The sequence below is a fragment of the Nelumbo lutea genome, chromosome 7 (genome assembly GCF_056320005.1).
Source record: "Nelumbo lutea isolate HS-2025 chromosome 7, American lotus-T2T, whole genome shotgun sequence".
Lineage (NCBI taxonomy): Eukaryota > Viridiplantae > Streptophyta > Magnoliopsida > Proteales > Nelumbonaceae > Nelumbo > Nelumbo lutea.
Window position 1 is genome coordinate 2,250,631 of NC_142690.1, and position 18,494 is coordinate 2,269,124.

Consider the following 18,494-nt stretch of genomic DNA (forward strand, 5'->3'; position numbering starts at 1 on the left):
TTGCCTGAAATTTCCTTGAAATTTCAACCAAGAGGGCGAAACTTCAAGTCTTCAGCCAAGAAGACTTGATTGACTATGAAATCTCTAGTCTCCAAAGAAAGAGATGGCTCTTTCTCTTTTTATAATTTTAATGCTATCGTCCATGTTGTATCTAACAAATGGTATACCACAAAAAATAAATGAGATCCACATCCATCACTTTGATGAGTCTCACAAAGACAGTTATAGCCTTATAGGATACCTAAGAGGATGACATGGAGAGGGTTGATCCAAGATCCGACACTTCTCATGAACATATTTATTGGATTAATCCTCATAAAGATTCAATAAAACATACCCAACATAGAGAAGAATGCAGTTGAATGGTTTTTGGAAGTTACCGTGTGGTCCATTGGTCTTGAGAATGCTTTTGGCTGTAATGGTACTTGTCCTTAATTAATCTTCCATCAGTCGAGCCTAAAAAAATTGAGATCAAAAGCAGCAATTGAATGGGTTTTGGCAGCATAATATTTGGCTAAGAATGCATGGCATTCACCATCTTAGGATTTCACATAGAAATTAAATTTTGATTTCAATGGCCATATACATCCTAAGGAGCCCAAATCGATCTTCTGCAAGCAAAAACTCTATACAAACAGCATCCAGTGACACATCGGCAATATATCCTATATTTTAATTCATAGAAAGATGTTTCTGGCTGAATTCACATGCTTGGAGAGTATGTGCAGAGATTTTGCTTGTAGGGCATCTCATCGCCATCCAAAGAAGTCTTCTTCTCTTTAATGTTTACTAGTCTAAAGAAGTTTGGTATGGTTTGGCTCAAACTAAACTTGATCTGATACAACTAAAAAGAGAGGGAGTATGGAACCCAGCCTCATCCATCCCATATACAGTGTGCTAGTATTCAATCAAATCTATATATCAAGGATTAAAGTATCGGTATTTAGTATCGTATTGGACAATTTGGATACAGATATAGATATTGATACACTTTGGAAACATATGAATATGAACGAAAAATATAAATATGTTAGAGAAACACATAAAAATTTCATAATATATTAATAATATTAAATTTAAGGCCAAATAACCATAAATAATGTATAAATACATAGAAAAAATATATTTTAATGGTGTATATAAAAAATATATTACAATTAATATAATATGATACATAGATATCACACAATTTTATTGATAATGTATCAATCAAGAACCCAAAATGCAAAACAGATTTTCTATTATATTTTAATTATTATATCAATTATTTTCAATTTTACTATTTCTACTTTTTTACATTAACAAAGAGGTCAACTAAATATTAAATTCTTTATGCAAATTAAAATATCCATTAATAATTTATAATCTCAACTTAAAATAAATCAAATTTATTAAAATTTCTAAGATATATATCATATGCATATTCAAAAATTTTAACTTTTAAAATGATTATTCCATTATTATATTTTTATTCCTATAATTTTCTAATTAAATTTCTTTTTTGGTATAAATGTAATTAGTAGATTTGATAGATTAAATTTAAGATCATATTCTTCAATATTTTGTAAACATTTTTTATTTTCTAAATAATAAATATGATTTTATGTAGTATAAATTAATATATATATACATATGATGTAACCGTTTCTGGTCCCGTACCAAATTTTTGTGATGTATCAATTTTTTTTTTAGCTAAGTGTCTCGCCATTTGACTTGCTTCCAGGGGAGGATGGTACAGCACTTTGGTGGTGAGCTACTTGGTGACGAGCTCCCTGGTGGTGAGCTACTTGCTGACGAACTCCCTGGTGGTGAGATACCTGGTGATGAGCTCCCTGATGGTGATCTACTCGGTGACGAGCTCCCTGGCGGTGAGCTACCTGGTGACGAGCTCCCTAGCGGTGAGCTACCCGGGTGGACTCGTCATTTGACCTACTCCTAGGCCTGTAACTCAGGGGATGGTGGAGCTCCCTGGTGTAGCGCAACCGGACTGCCCTCTGCATGAGGTGATATCCTCTCCTTTGTAGGCGGCGGGAGCTGAGGAACCTGCGAGAACTGAATCAGAGGATTCGAGGGTATTTTCCCAGCGGGGACTCTCCGATGCCTAAGTTAGCATTCTGATTGTCGGGAGCTTGGAGAGAAATGAGAGAGCTAGAGAGCAGGGACTACCTCCATTTTTTCATTCTCTCTCCCTGGTCTTTGGGGGTCGGAATCCTTATATAGTGGTGTCCTGTCAAATCAGGTGTAACAGCCTCTGCCAAGTCAAGCATAACCACCTCTGTCTCTCTACCGCAACCGTTACTACCAGAGCTGAGGTGGCGGGTGCAGGCGGCTGCTGCAGAGTACAGCTCTGCCAGTCAAGGGACAACTCTCAGGACTGGTAGGCACAGCGCCGCCTAGCGAGAGACGTGGGCATAGGTCTCCGGATCTGTCAGGTATGGTTGTCAGGTAGGAGATCTTCCTACGATAAGCCGAGCTGCCCCTAAGTGCCGAGCTCTTCGTAAGATGCCGGGCTGCCTATGGCGAGCTGCCTATGCTGAGCTACCTATAAGTGCCGAGCTGCCCCTAAGTGTCGAGCTCTTCGTAAGACGCCAGACTGCCTGCGGAGTGGCCAGCTGCCTATGCCGAGCTTCCTGTAAGTGCCGAGCTGCCCCTAAGTGGCGAGCTCTTTGTAAGACCCCAGGCTGCCTGTGGCGAGCTGCCTATGCCGAGTTGCCCCTAGCTATACTGAGTTCCCCGAGCTATGCCGAGCTACTTGTGGCGAGCTCTGTCGAGCTGCTTGTGGCGAGCCATGCTGAGCTATCTGTGAGTGGCAAGTTGTGGCAAACTCTGCGAAGCTGCCCGAGCTTCCCAAGCTACCCAGTTGTCAAGAGACTGCACTTGGTTTGCATGAGGTGGCAGGTGTCACAATTTCCCTTATTAATATTATATTTATAATTTTTTTTGAGATTCAAATAATATTTTGATATAAATGTGGATTTGATATATTATTCATTTCCATTATTTTTATAAAATACTAATTTTAAATATTACATTTTTTTTAGTTGGAGTTAACTGTAATATGTATTATTTATTTGAATTACATTTAAGTAATAAAGAAATAAAAGCTATATTCATTTACTCATAAATGAATATAATAGCTTTCTTTTTTAGTAGAAGAGTATGTGCATGCACATTTGTGTCTCACGGGTAGTATCGGTATGTATCGATATAGATGGATACATATTTCAATCCTTGCTATAACCCAACTCTAACTTTAGGTGCTGTTTGACAAGTCTTTTTGAAAGAACTTCTGGAAGATCCGACAGTCAAAAGATGTAATGAGCTTTTACATAAAAATCTTGACAGCTCAAAGACTGTTTGGATGGAGGTGCATCTTTTTGCATGTCCATCCAGCGAAGACGAGATGAAAAAAGGCAAGAAACTCCATTTTTAGCTTCCCAAAATAAGCTCAAATCGAGCTTATTATTTCTTTTTAGAATGCTTGACGGTTATATTTTCTTCCAACCAAAAAGAAAAAAATGAAAACGCGAGCTGCCAGGCTTCTAAACAACCAACAACCATGCAAAAAGACATGCCAAACAGGGCTTAATAAAATCGGAAAAGTACGAACAGGCCATATTCAGATTTCTAAATTCCACCGTAGATCTATAAACATTCAAAATGTCAAAAACCCTCACTCTATACACCGCCCACCCATGAATTGGCATCAACTCCAAGCTGACACCTACCTCAACTGTACTTTTGGCCTAAAAATTCTGTCCCTGGGCTGAACTGTCATTCTCCCTAGTGGGCATGTGTCTACCACTTAACCCGACCCACTGACATGCCTACAGACAAAAGCAACAGCAGCCGAGTTCAAATCAGCCACCTACAATATTCCCAATACACGGTCGGAATGTGTTGTGGGACGTTGTGGAGGGCTGATTTGATCTCGCAGCAGCCACCAAGCAATCAAACAAGCGTCAACATACCCTCTTTGCCTTTCTTAATATATATACATTCAAGCACAATGAGCTCACTCTCAGCTAAAAGCTATCAACACAAAGCCAAACAATTTCAAACCTTCCCCCCAGTACATCTATCCACTCTTCTTATTGGTATATCAATTCTCAACAACCCCGGTATTCCGAGGGGCTTATTGAATAAACAAACGGACATATGATCAATAATCAACTCCTCCATCCAGGCCCCCTCTAACTTCTTTTCTACCTCTCAATGTCCATCCCTGGTGTTGATCCTTTTCCCATTTGAATCAAACTCTTGGATTCATCAGGTCTGCTCTTCTGCCATGACTCGTCGTCATCATCATCACCATCATCATCATCATCATCGTTATATTCTTCCTCTATCTTACCCAGAGACCAATACCAAACTTTCTTGGTGTAAGTTACAGTCAGAGCTAGATAAACGGAAACACCAAAGACAACAACTGCAGCAGTGAACCAGCTGAATTGAAGGTTCACCAGTGCCTTAGCTCGGTATAGGGCATGATCAGTCTCGCACCTCACCACAAAGTGGCCATCTTTCGAGTTCATGAAGCACCCTTTTGCTATCAACGATGGGGTCCAGAGAGCAAAGCCCATGACCATAAGCCAAATGCCCTGGAAGGAAATACTAAGAGACCGGACAAAGCTCACCAAGAAACTCTTCTGAAGGCTAATTCCCATAAGAGTGGTGAGCATAGATACGAGAATTATGATTTGTAGAAGCAGGTGGTATTGGCCTTCCACACCCATGTGGTCAGTCGAATGGAGGTGGAAGAGGAGGAGCTCTTGGGCGAAAGCCAGTGCTCCTAGCAACTGGGTGATCCCATGGTGGGCTTTTGGTTGAATTTGATCGAACAGAAACGCAAAAGCTGCATATATGAAGAAGGAGAGGGATATGGAGGCATGCTCAAAGTTGTGGAGGTGGGTGGTTGGGATGGTTCCATCAGAGTCCAATGGCTGGTGGCTCTCTGGGCCGATAAAGAGCTCCATGGCTATAGAGGTGCAGCTACCTCCCATGATCAAGAAGAGCTCTAAGTATCTCATTCTTGAGGTTGGAAACCAAGGAGAAGATGTGAAGGATTTTGGGTTGAGCGCGTGGAGTTTGATGAGGTTGAAGAGGTGCCATAATCCAATTACAAGGAAACCTAATCCGGGGATTACATGCCCTACCAAAGAGCCCATGTGTTGGTTCTATGAGTTGCTGTGTCCCCTTGGACAGAGAAGAGGGGAAAGGATAGCTCTAGGAAATTGAACTAATGGGGTTTGGGAGATGAGGATGGAGGAGGGAGAGAGAGGGTTTTAAGGGTTTGGAGGTGTTGGGAGCTGTCTAGAGGATTCTTTGAGGGGTTTGAATGTTGAACAGCTGTGGCCGGGATTCAAGGCTTGGCCTAGGCCCTGTCCAAAATTGGGTTGTGATGCCAAAAGCATTTCCTCTCATTCTCATACGCTTTCCTTTGCTTGATGGATGCAAAGATGTTGTTAGTAGAGTGGTTAATTTGGATTGCTTAATCAATTCTACTTTGGGGATATGGCCAATCCGAGCTGCAATTAGTTGGATGGTTTGGCTCCACACTCTTTCAACTGCAATATTTTTGAATGCAAACAACACATTCTCTTAATACCCAAAGCAGAGTTTGGATCAATCCAACAAACAAAAGGCAAGACCATTTTTGTGCATGCTCTTGAATTAAATGCATGTGTACACGCATTGACTTGGTTCCATCCTCATTGATGCAGGTATTTTTTATAGTTTAGGATCACAGAAGAAGCCAATCAATCGGTTCATTAGAAGGTGGGTTATATTTTGTTTGTTTGCCTATGCAAGATCTTTTTCTGCAGGGGAAGCATAAACCAAAGAAAAAGGAAGTCATTAACAAATAAAATAAATTCTTTTGTTAATTAAGGAGATTGTGAGCTCTTCAATAGCTGAAGCTGAAGTTGGGTTGATTATTATAGATACACTAGAGTATTTAATTATTTTATCCACTAACTATATAAAAGTGTAAACTATAGGCATTTGATAAGAATACGTTTTTTATACTAAAATGACACAAATTTGTTTTTTTTTTCACCCCTGACATTTGCATTTTAAATGAGAGGAAAATTTGTTGGTGTAAAAAAAAAGTAGATTCCAATCTTGGAAACCGTATTTGTACTTATCGCAACCAAATATGCTTGGTAAGAATACAGAACTTGTAAATGCAAAACCAACTCCACTTTGAACTTTCATGAACGTACATACTTCCATTTGCATTAAACATATTTGCATTTTCAATCTTACCAAATTTACCAAATGCAGCCTAGAAACAAAAGCAACAAGTCATTCAGTTCAGCCTCTTATCAAACAATCCATTATCTGTTCAAAATCTAAAGAGTCTTTACAGTCTTGTACGACTACTATCCAAATCAAATTTATGTCCAATATATACACGAATAGGCAACATTTTAAAGCAGATGTTCGGGTTAGTGCTCCAGTTCACGTACTTAAACTGCTGCGAATAAATTTCCAGTTGCTTATGCCTTTATGCTCCCTTTGAAGTTGACACAGAGAAACCAATACTCACAGCTCAACAATCGTCCATCCACTTGTGATGTTATTGATCACAATCTGATTTGTTTTGAGTGGACAAACCAAGGGAGGGGGACTTCTAAAACTGAGTTCAGATCCGCCCCCAACAAACACTTTCAAACTGTCCCAACAATCTATTACAGGCACATTGGAAACATCTCCCCATGATTGAAGGCAGTGGCCTCCGCTGGGACAGTGTTGGGAGCGTTCTGTTGGTAGCAGATCCCTACCCTCTAAAACTTAGGTCCCGTTTGATTTACAGGAATGGGGGTCTGGAATGATTCCAATTATTTGGTTGGATGGAATTAGAATCTCATTTCCATTCCTAGTGAAATGGCATTCCCCCATTTTGAGAGAATGGCCATTCCTTACCCCTCCCTTGGGAATGAAATTCCATCTCCGCTGATTCCAATCCCCATTCCCATTCCTATCTGAATCAAACAGCCTATGGGAATAGACCATTTCAATCCTGATTCTAAAAGATTTCGATTCCGATTCAGATTCTGATCATGAACCAAACGGACCCTATTGAAAGCAAAAATGTGTTTAGTGTGAAATTGAAAAAAAAAAAATTATAAAAACCAAACACAATGAGACGTGCAATCTTGCAACGGAATTTGATTTAACACATGACATCATTGTGAAAAAGCTCATAACAACGCCACCTCCGTTAACATTGTGTATGTAGTAACCATGACAGTTTCTTCCAACCACAAATTATGCATCTTGTTAAAGCTCAAAAGAAACTACTTAAGAAAGGTTCCAAGAAGGGTGGTGGTAACTGGTAAGTCCCACCTCTGATCACCAACAAAAAATGAAAGCTTATAAACTGTTATACTTGATTAATTTGAGTGAACTCCAAAAGAACTGCAAAGTTTATCCAGACTTTCCAGTTCGAAAGCTTTCTTGAATATCCTATTCATAATTCACTTACCAGATGAGATGAGCAAAAGAAGCCTCTCAGGAAGTGGAAGCCATGGGATGTCATGTATGGGGTGGGGCTTAGATTTTAATTAGTTGCTTAAGGAGTTGGGGTTCCAAGGTACCACCAACATGAAGGCCACACAGCTATGAGAATAGAATCAATTCAAGGTGCCTTGAACCCGCTAACATTGGATCGACACAGCTGCAATCCATTATCCTCGAAAAAAGCTTCTGTTTGACTTGGGCATCAAAAGAGGTTGGTTGATGGTTGGTGCATTTTCATGATCAGGAACTGGTTCTCTTTGCTAGAAGATTCTGCTGCTGCTACCTCCTCCATTACTGCTTCTAGCTCCGCTCCATTGGTCTTGAGCCTTGCCGCTTAGGCTGTTTTTTGCATAAAAAGAAGGGGGATGCAGTTTATAAAGGGGCTATTAGTAGATTAAGAGGTGACTGTCATTTTAGATTTCTGAAGGGGAGTACAGTCTACTTATCCCAAAAAGAGGGAGGGAAGAGAAAAAAAGGAGGGAAAGGGAACAGTTTTTCTTATCCATTGTTTGGTCTATGGAAAATTTTCTTTAATTTTATTTTTTAAATACTAGGAAAATGCACATGCTTTGAACATGAGAATTTTGAAAATAAATGAGATATTAAAAAATATATTATTAATAATAATAATAATTGAAAAAAGTCAACAAAATGAATTAAAAATATATGATAAATTTATAATATATTATTAATGAATATATGCTATGTTTTTTTTTTTACACATGATACTGAAATCTTAATTGTATTAGATGTAATTCCAATTTTAAGGCTATCTTTTTCTTGAGAATGAAAATTGATCTAATTGAACGAAATCTTAGTGAAGTGACATAGCATCACATATGAGAGGAACTACTACATTAATGGTATCTGGAACAACTTCCCCACCATATAAATCATTAGAATTTAATTCTACAATATTACTTCGAACGAAATGGAAAAAAAAAACATCTCAGAAAATTTAACTATTATAGAGAAGCCTATGAGAAAAACAACTGTCATTTTTGTAGACATGAATATACAAACTAACATTAACATACTAAAATCTTAATTGAATTAGATGTCAATCCGGTTATAAGGTAATTTAATTCTTGGAAATGAACAAGGGGTCAATTGAACGAAATATTGCTGACATTAGGCGCACGTCATACATGAGAGCTTTGGGTAGCATTTTCACTGGTGTCAATGTGGTTAACAATCTTAACCCACTTCAAGAATACTACATTAACAGAATCTGGAACAACTTCCCTATTACAGAATTCATCAAAATTTAATTTTTTTTTGGTAAACTACTATATCATTCGTTACTGAAATCAACAAGATAGTTTTGCATATTAGTGTGAAAACTCGAAGAATACAACAAATTTGAAAGCCAAACTAGCACGATCTGAAATCATTCACATAGAAGCTAAAGAATTAACCACAATCTTTGATAACTGGCTAATATGGATCCAAGCAACACACTAGTAGCTAACCAAATATTACTGTCATCAGTAGGCTCCCATTTGTCTAAAAGTGAATCTAAGACGCACAAAAAATTTTAGTATGAAATTCTTGGGACTTGGAGCTGTTTATAATCTTATGACTTCATGGAGGCTGTAAATTGGGAATGTTGGAGATCAAAGGAGCTGTTTATAATCTTATGTTCACTTACAACTTCAAAATCCTTTACTCTAGAAACAATAACAACAATGATATTTTCACATGAATCTGTATCTTATGAAACCTTTGGATTATAAAACAAGGTATATATATGGGGAATCTGTACATAGGTCATATCGTTTTTAGGAGCCATATCAGGAAATATGTTGTCTAGTTGCTTGTTAGGATAGTAGGATGCAGTATAAGAGTGAACATATGAATTTGAATTTTGATTAGTCATCTCGCACAATGAACCAGGTCCATGTTCCATCTTACATTAAAATTGGAGTTCCCCGGACCTGATGCATGTATTCCCTTTTTCTTGCTTGCATGGAAATTTGAGAAAAAATTGCTACTCTCATTCAGGTTTATATGAAGAGGTGGTTGTTAATCTCCATCAATTAGATTTTATGGTGTGGCAGTCCTAACATTTTTAGTAGCTTTAATCACAAGGTCACATATCAGGTTCTTTCTTTGTATTTGGGGTTCAACTCTAGATGTTGGCTTTGCACTTGGATTGAAATTTAGTTACCAGTCTTAAATTATAATGAATGTTGTTTTTTCTCAAAAAAAAGGAGGGTTCCTGTTTATAAGTCTTGTCAAATTTGAGTTTTAGGATCCTAGTCTACCAGAAGAAAAAAAAAAAAAAGAATCAAGATTGATGTCTAGATTTTGCTTTCGATGCATGCTAGTTCAATTTCGGGCTTGTGGTTTTGTTAGAGTTGACAGTCAAGGGGAATTTGAGTCATTTCATAGTGTTTTACTTTAGGTTGTTGTCTATTATGTCCGAAATCAAATAGTGTTCCATACATATAGAGGGGCACAAAGGTCATTGTACTTTTAATTAGAAATTTATATATATTGTTTTGCTTGGCTGGGGAGACTGATTTTTCTCTTCTGAGAACAGCCGAACCATCTCTTCATCTTCTCCTCTCTTTCTCTCCTCTCTTCTTCTCCTTCTTTCTCCCTTCTTCCTCTCTATTTTCCTTTTTATTTCAGGAAGTAAATCAGGTCTGGTCGAATAACTAACATGGTATTAGAGCCCTGATTTTCTTCCCAGTTTTTTTTCTCTCTTCTTAGCGCCTTCAGCACATTGAGTTTTAGGTTTCTTGGTGAATACTTGGAGGATAAAAGAGAGACTAAAAAGGATTTATTATTTCTTGTCTAGGGAGGTATCCATGTCTCCTGATGCAGTAGAAGGTGTGGTTTCAGTGGAGCTTTAGAGAAACCCTCTAGTCGATGTATCGAAGAGGGACTGTCAATGATCAGTTTGTGTGCAGCAGCTCGTGTGGGTTGTTTCAATGATCTGAAAGGTCACAGTTGTGGTTTTCTGGACTTTTTGTAGCCAGCCTATTAACAGGTATGTATAAGAAGTGATTTTCTGGATATTTCTTGTTAATGGAAGTGAGTGATAAGTGTGAGAACAGTGTTGAAACCTGTTACAACACATGTTTCAGAGCTTTTGTCTGTGTTTCTTGTTGATAGAAGTGGGTGATATGTGTGAGAATAGTGCTGAAAATTAATTACAGCACATGTTTTGGTCGTAGTTGGTTGGTTGTGGTATAGTGTGGTGTTGTGAAGTGAAGTTTTTTTTTACCCATGACAATGCTAGGAGAGAATAGTGATAAAAAAAAAATCCAGCATTATGATTCCCCCTGATTTTCTGAATCTACAAATGACTTCCATCAAGCTGAATGGTGAAAATTATGTGCCATGGGCCAAGTCAATGGAGGTCTTTCTTAGAGCCGAAAAGAAAGTGAAACATGTGAAAGAGGAAAAACCCTCAGCTGATTCCCAATGGAATAGTGATTGGGAAGAAGATGCACAAATTATGACATGGTTGTGGAATAGTATGGAACCCAAAATCAGTGTGAATTATATGTTTCTTGATACAACTAAGGAAATATGGGATCATGCCAAGAAGCTCTATTCTGGACGAGATAATACTACAAGGGTATATCAGCTCTATCAAGAATACTTTAATCTACAACAATGAAAGGAAATATGGGATCATGCCAAGAAGCTCTATTCTGGACAAGATAATATTACAAGGGTATATCAGCTCTATCAAGAATACTTTAATCTACAACAACGAAATCAAACACTTGAGGAGTACTATGCTAGTATGAAGAACCTTCGGAATGAACTGAATCTCTATCATCCCTTGACATCAGATGTTAAAATGAAGGCTGAGTGTGAACCAGTTAGGGCTCAAATTCTTGGAGGCTTTGCTCTTCCCTCTCTTGAGGATCTGTTTGCACGACTTCGTAGGATTAACATTGGGTCTTCAGAAAGTCCCACAGTCTCAGATAGATCAACCTTTGCAGTGATGAGAGGGAGAGGTTGTGGAAATAGAGAGCATCATGGAGTTCAGGTAGGCCATGGTGGACCTATATTGCATCATGGTGGTGGGCATAGTTGAAGTCGAGACTCAGGGGAGGTCATGGTAGAGGTCGCGGTTATGGGCCTAAAAAGTGCACATTGTGGGATGGAAGGACAAACTGTTAATTTTTGTTATGATTTACACGGACATCCTTCTACATGGGCCAATCATGCAACAACAAGAAGTGGTGACGCGGTTGATACCCAACAAACTAATCAATCATCTTCTACATCTACTAGTGCCTCTAGGAAGGAGATGATGAGTATTTCACGTGATGAGTATGAAAGGTTCCTTCAGGTATGGCTTGTCTAACTTCCCAACAGAATACAACTATTCTTGTCTACTCAAGTATGGCTTGTTTGACTTCCAAACCCTCACCTTAGATTATTGACTCTAGAGCTTCCGATCATATAATTGAGACACTAGGTTTGTTTCCCTCCCTCTCTCCATCTTGTATACATACATATATATTGAAGAATGAAAAGAAAATTTGGTAAAGAGAAAAAAAGAGGTGATAAGACATCACCTAGAGCAAGAAGCATCCACGGGAAAGCCAAACAGGCCTAAGAATACTACACCTCACAAGCAAAATAAAACCTAAACAGACTCCATAAAAAAGAAACCCCATACAAGACCCCATTAAAGCAAAAACCACCGCCCAACTCTAGACAAAGGCAAAACCTATCTAGTTTCCAACACCAGTCTTCATCTGTAAACTCATCCTCTTGATTTGTGAATTCCTCATCCTAGACCTTTCCCTTTCAAATGTGCTTTGGTCTTCAATTTCTCTTCCTCTTTTTTTCTTTCAAATTCTTCATAAGCCCTCCTAGCAAATTCCTCACTGCCCCAAAAACATAAATCCAAGCTTTTCCCAATTGTGACCTCCCTATCAACTAATTTTTGGATAGCACCTTTCCAGTAGCTTTATCAACACTTTCATTCTCCTGTAGTAGCTGCATTGCACCAGCTTCCGATTCGGCACCAATAACCTTATTGACACATAAACAGTCACTTTAGCTAATGGTTCTACCTCACCCATTTGTGGTGTTCGCAATGTAGACATTGCATCGTTATCTTTATCTTCAGTTTTGTATGTACCCAAATTCCCTTTCAACCTTATGCCTATTAGCAAATTGACCAAATCCCTAAATTGCTTTGTAACCTTCTTTCCTAACTTGCTCACATTAAAATTCTTTGTTCTGACAATGGGAAAGAATACTTCTATACCCTGTTTTAAGAATACTTAGAACAACACAGGATCACCCATCAAACTTCTTGCACCTATACACCTCAACAAAATAGGGTGGTTGAATGCAAGAACCATCATCTGCTTGAGACTGCCCGGTCCCTTTTGCATCATATGAGTGTTCCTAAACATTTTTGGAGTGATGTTGTTCTTACAACTTGTTTTCTCATTAACAGGATGACATTGTCTATCCTTGGAGGCCAGTCTCCCCTCTCTGTCTTGTTTCCTATGTTGTCTCCCTTTCCTCTTATTCCTAGGGTATTTTGGGTGCGTATGCTTTGTTCATAATCTACGCTCGGGGATGGACAAGTTAGATGCACGCTCTATCACGTGTATATTTCTTGGCTACTCTCGGACACAAAAGGGCTATAAGTGTTATAATCCATCTTCTCAACATTCCTTTGTGTGCCCTGATATTCCTTCTTCATCTCCTGTGTTTCCACTTCCAATTCCTATTGACAACCCCACTCCTCTTATTCTCGTTGTTCCCAAGTCTTCATCTCCTCCACTATAGGTTCCTACTGAACGACCACCTATCAGGCATGTGTATACGCGTTGAAAGATACCCGGCTCCTCCAATTTCTTCTCTATCGATAGATCCAACAGTTGTTCCTAACCATGTGGTGCTTTCTCTGTCTGACCTTGATCATCCCATTGCCTTGCGTAAAGGTAAACGTGGTTGTACTTTGCATCCTATTTCTAACTAAGTTTCTGTCTCTCGTCAGTTTGTTTCCCTTTTGTCTACTGTTTCTATTCCTAAGAATGTCCAAGAAGCTATTACCTCCTTGGAGTGGTGCAAAGCAATGGAAGAGGAACTCTCAGCCCTTTATCATAATCACACGTGGGAGCTCACCACTCTTTCTCTTGGTAAGCATGTTGTAGGTTATAAGTGGGTGTATACCATTAAATACTTACCAAATGGAAGCATAGAGTGCCTGAAGGCTAGGTTGGTGGCCAAAGGGTACTCTCAGTTGTATGGTGTGGGTTATACAAAGGCATTCTCTCTGGTTGCCAAGATTGGCTTAGTTTATGTGTTGATATCTTTAGCATCTATGTATGACTGGCCCCTGTTTTAGCTTGACATTAAAACTGCCTTTGTGCATGGTGATCTTAGTGAAGAGGCGTATATGAAGCAACCACTAGGGTTTTTTGCTCAAGGGGAGGATGGTAAGGTGTGTAGACTTAAGAAGGCAATTTACGGATTGAAACAATCTCCACGTGCCTGGTTTGGTAGATTCAGAGAGGTAGTTACAGACTTTGGTATGAAGCAATGTCAAATTCATCATTTGGTGTTCAGCTATGATTCTGAAGCTAGAAAGGTTGTACTGGTGGTTTAAGTAGATGACATTTTCATTACAAGTAGGGATAAGTTGGTATTGATAAATTGAAGGTCTTTTTGCATGATCACTTTTAGACAAATGATCTTGGCAAATTAAAATACTTCCTTGGCATAGAAGTTGCAAGGTCGAAGCATGGCATAAATTTGTGTCAAAGGAAGTATGTGCTTGACTTGTTAGAAGAGGCAGGATTGTTGGGGACTAAACTAGCCAAAACACCTATGGAACAAATTAAGCACTGATGCGGGTGAAGAATTTGATGATCCTGGGAGGTACAGGAGTTAACTAGGGAAGTTGAATGATTTGACTATTACCCGGCTAGACATTTCCTTTGTAATGAGTGTAGTCAACAAGTTTATGCAAAAGCCTCGGATTCCCCATTGGAATGTAGTTTTGAGGATTGTACTGTATTTGAAAGGGGCTCCAGATCGTGGATTATTATACACATTAGGAGGAAGACTTGAAATAGAGGGATATACATATGCAGATTGACTGGCTCATTGTCTGATAAAAGGTCTACTACATGGTACTATACTTTTCCTGGAGGAAATCTGGTAATGTGGAAGAACAAGAAACAAATAGTGGTAGCAAGAAGCAGTGTTGAAACTGAATATAGAGCCATGGCACACACAATTTGTGAGTTAGTGGGGTTGAAGAACCGTCTCCATTAGATTGGATATACACTCAACAATCCTATGAAGTTTTTTTTTTTTTTGATAAATAACATCATTTCCATAAAAATAATGAATAGATACAAGAAAATCCCCTTAGAGGCGCAAGGAGCAGCCTCTCCGAATAGCAAATACACAAACTACAACAGAGAATACATGAATGTTGAAATTAAAACAAGAGTTACAGTTGTGCCCAGAACAATGTTTCCCTATTTATCCCTTGTTTTGCCAAGACATCGGCAAGAGCATTAGTTGATCTCCTAACCCGTTGTACTATTATAGACAAATTTCTTGTCAGCCATTTGAATTTCTTTAGCTCATTTTTGTAGCCCCAAGTGACATCCTCCAGATTATTTAACCAGTCCACCACTATCTTTTAAGACAACCTCTCCAGTAGACCTGTTCATGGGCCGGGTGGCCCGATGGGCCGGCCCGGCCCCCAGACAGGCTTGAACGCGCAAATGAGCCCATTGGCCAAAAAGCCCGGCCCGCAATAAATTCGAGCCTGGCTCGCGATTTGCCAAAATAGCCCAGCCCAACCTATAGACTAAAAAAAATCCTAATAGCCTAACCCTTCTCATTCATCTCTTTCCACATTTCCTGTTGTTTTTAGTCGAACTACCCACTTGCCCAGTGTCGAACCTCTCCTCTTCACATCCTCCTCACACTCTCAAGCAGCCACAGAACCGGCGAAAAATTCACCAACACAACAACTCCGGCAAACCGGCGGTGAGTCTTCTCTCTCTCTCTCTCTCTCTCTCGTTCCTCTTCTCACTTCTTCTCTTTCAAATCTCAGACACCGGCGAGGCGGCGAACACAGGCACCAGCGGCGGTGGTGAGTCCTCTCTCTCTCTCTCTCTATCTCTCTCTCTCTCTCTCTCTCACACACACACACACAGATGCAAACTCAGCACCGGCGAACACAGTCACTAGCGGTGAGTTCTTTCTTCTGTTAGGTTGGGCTTCAGGCTCCGGCCTGGGCTTCAGGCTTTTTATTAGGGTCGGGCTCAGGCCCATGTTATAGGCCCGTTGGTCGGGCTGGGCTCGGGCTCGAACCTAACAAAATCATGTTTATGAAGAGTAAAAACCCGGCCCAAGCCCGACCTGGCCCATGAACATGTCTACTCTCCAGCCTCATTGCTCAGTACACCTCCCATCCCAGAGGGACCCGGGTTACCCGGGCTACTCCCATCAAAATTCAGCTTCAAAGAACCAAGAGGGGGGACCCAACTAGTCAATACCCTTACCTCGTAGGAGGAACAACTTGCTACCAACTTCCAATCCTATGAAGTTGTACTGTGACAATCAAATTGTTGTTCACATTGCATCTAATTCAATCTATCACGAGAGAACAAAACACATATAATTCGACTATCATTTTGTAAGAGAAAAAGTGCTTAGTGGAGTGTAAATACAATACATATCAACATAAGGAGTCAGTGGGCTAATTTGTTTACAAAAAGTTTGAATCAGGGAAAGGTCAATCATATATGTAACAAGCTAGGATTATATGATATATACTCTCCAGCTTGAGGGGGAATGTTAGAGCCAATGGACCAGGGGTAATTGAGTCATTTCATAGTATTTTACTTTAGGTTGTTTTGTCTATTACGTTTGAGATTGAATAGGGTTCCATACATAAAGAAGGGCGCAAAGGTCATTGTACTTCTAATTAGAAATCTATAATATATACATACATATTGTTTTGGTCGGCTGGGGAGACTGATTTTTCTCTTCTAAGGACAGTCGAACCATCTCTTCATCTTCTCCTCTATTTCTCTCCTCTCTTCTTCTCCTTCTTCTTTCTCCCTTCTTCCTCTCTATTTTCCTTTTTATTTCAGGAAGTAAATCAGGTCTGATTGAATAACTAACAGATTTAAAGTTAGTGCTATAGCAAAAGAAAGATAGAGGAAGTTGAGTATGGTCATAATCTCATCTAAACATGAATAAGTTTACAATTTAACTTTGAAGCATATTCAGCAGGAAACAATTAGGGGGTTAACTTCTTAATGAAAACCCACTAATAGGTCCTTAGGGGCATGGTTGTTGGTAATATTCTTAGTTCTCATTATTATGTCCTTGCATGGTTACGTAATGTCTACTAAGAGTTGAAGTAATGGCTTTGCTTCCAAAAATGCCCAACATCTTGCTCCACAGAGCTCTAACAAATCCACAATAGAATTTTATGATCTATTAAATCAATGCAACTATTGCGGTGAGAATACTTGCACACACAGGCTGCAATAACAAGGGTGGATTTAATTGTAGGAGTTGATGGTAGCCTCTGCAATACAGTTAACACTAATGTTAGTTATATCTAAAATATAGAGCAAGCTAAAAAAAGCACAAAAAAGAGAAACATACTTAGATTCAATTCATGAAAAGAGTTGGTCTAGAATTATTCGGTTGAAATTTTTCTTATACATATTAGAAAACCTACATGGCCAGCTTCTACACTCAACATGCTACATCCACAACCTGACAATCATTGTTCATGCACTGCACTTGTCCCGTTGTGGTAGAGATCCCTTCTATATGTAGAGAAGGTTTTAGCTCTTTTAAAGGTGTACAATGGACCTTTTCCAAGCCTGTTAGTACATATTCAGCTCTCCCCTTCCCTATGGTTATTATTTCATCAATCTGTTTTTTGTTTTCTCTGGTTATTGCCACCACAAGCTGTCTTTATTTGCTTCTTTGAATTATCATCAGAACCATCCATTATTTTTTTTTTTGTATCCCTTGGTCATTTTATGATTAGTTGGCATTGGCTTTCACACAAGTCATGTAAACCATGTAGAGGCAAGCAAGAAAAGATGAGATCATTGTCATGTTTTAATTAACAAATTTCTTGAATCAACCAGATAAAAATGAGAAAACTTCAAAAGAAACTTGAAATTTATTTAGTGGTCAATATAGAAGTCTTGCCATTATAATGCTATGCTTGTAGATTAATGATTTTTAATTTGACTTTTACTCCATATAGCTTAAAAAAACAGTTAATGGTGCCATTCTCCAAATTATCCTGGCCCTTTTGCTCTGCCCCTGCAACTTCCAACCTTAAAGAAGTCTTCAATTGATCCTGAAAAGCACAGAAGTACGTTTGCACCTCAAATATCCTCAGAAAGTAGGTCCATATTGACAATGTAGAAGAATGTGATTTACTGCTTCTATGTTTATATGATAGAGCATTCAATCAGCATAGCAATGAGGCAATGACCATACCTTTTTAAATGAGGATATATGCACTTATCCAAGACAATTGTCCACCCAAAATAACTTAGCATTTACAGCATCATAATGAGTACCAAATTTTAAACGAGGAGATTGTTCTCTCCACTGGCCCATGCATCTTGTTGTATAAGGATTTAATAGAGAATGTCCTTGACTTTTCCCAAACCCACACCCTTTCATCTTTACCATATGATACAAGTAATTACTAATCAAGCACTTCTACTTCCCACTTCTCACCAAATGCTAAAAGCCTCAGTATTTGCCAACTTATTAGGCAGGAAATTGACATCAATGATATGACTAAGAACTTTCTAGACATTTCCTATAGCTATTCTCTCCAATCAATATGATTTCTACTCACACCAGAACTGTAAAGCAGTTGCATTAACTTCACAAAAGATTCAACTTCTCAATCATTGAAACTCCTACTAAGAAGTGGGTACCACAAACACTATAATCTTGGG

The 18,494-nt window shown here is 38.9% G+C and overlaps 2 protein-coding genes across 4 annotated transcripts in view; both read right to left on the reverse strand.

Annotated features, from left to right (window-relative positions):
* Window positions 1-3,585: 3,585 nt before the first annotated feature.
* Window positions 3,586-5,429, reverse strand: LOC148844597 (uncharacterized). The gene has a single exon (XM_088953476.1). It carries the CDS (start codon window positions 5,166-5,168, stop codon window positions 4,206-4,208), a length of 963 nt encoding a protein of 320 aa, XP_088809602.1. The 5' UTR covers window positions 5,169-5,429; the 3' UTR covers window positions 3,586-4,205.
* Window positions 5,430-7,238: 1,809 nt separating this feature from the next.
* LOC148844598 (Pentatricopeptide repeat (PPR) superfamily protein) overlaps window positions 7,239-18,494 on the reverse strand; it is a 41,083-nt gene continuing 29,827 nt past the window's right edge. Inside the window, exon 3 of one of the 3 annotated variants that reach the window (XM_088953735.1) lies at window positions 7,239-7,863. The gene's annotated coding sequence lies outside the window, so the exon portion shown is untranslated. Of the gene's footprint in view, window positions 7,864-16,704; window positions 17,084-17,680; window positions 17,879-18,494 lie in introns of those variants that run through there. The other 2 variants (XM_088953734.1, XM_088953736.1) reach the window with 2 other exon arrangements.

Excerpts from the sequence above, each read along its gene's own strand:
- LOC148844597 (XM_088953476.1), bottom strand. The coding sequence starts at position 5,168 with ATGGGCTCTTTGGTAGGGCATGTAATCCCCGGATTAGGTTTCCTTGTA.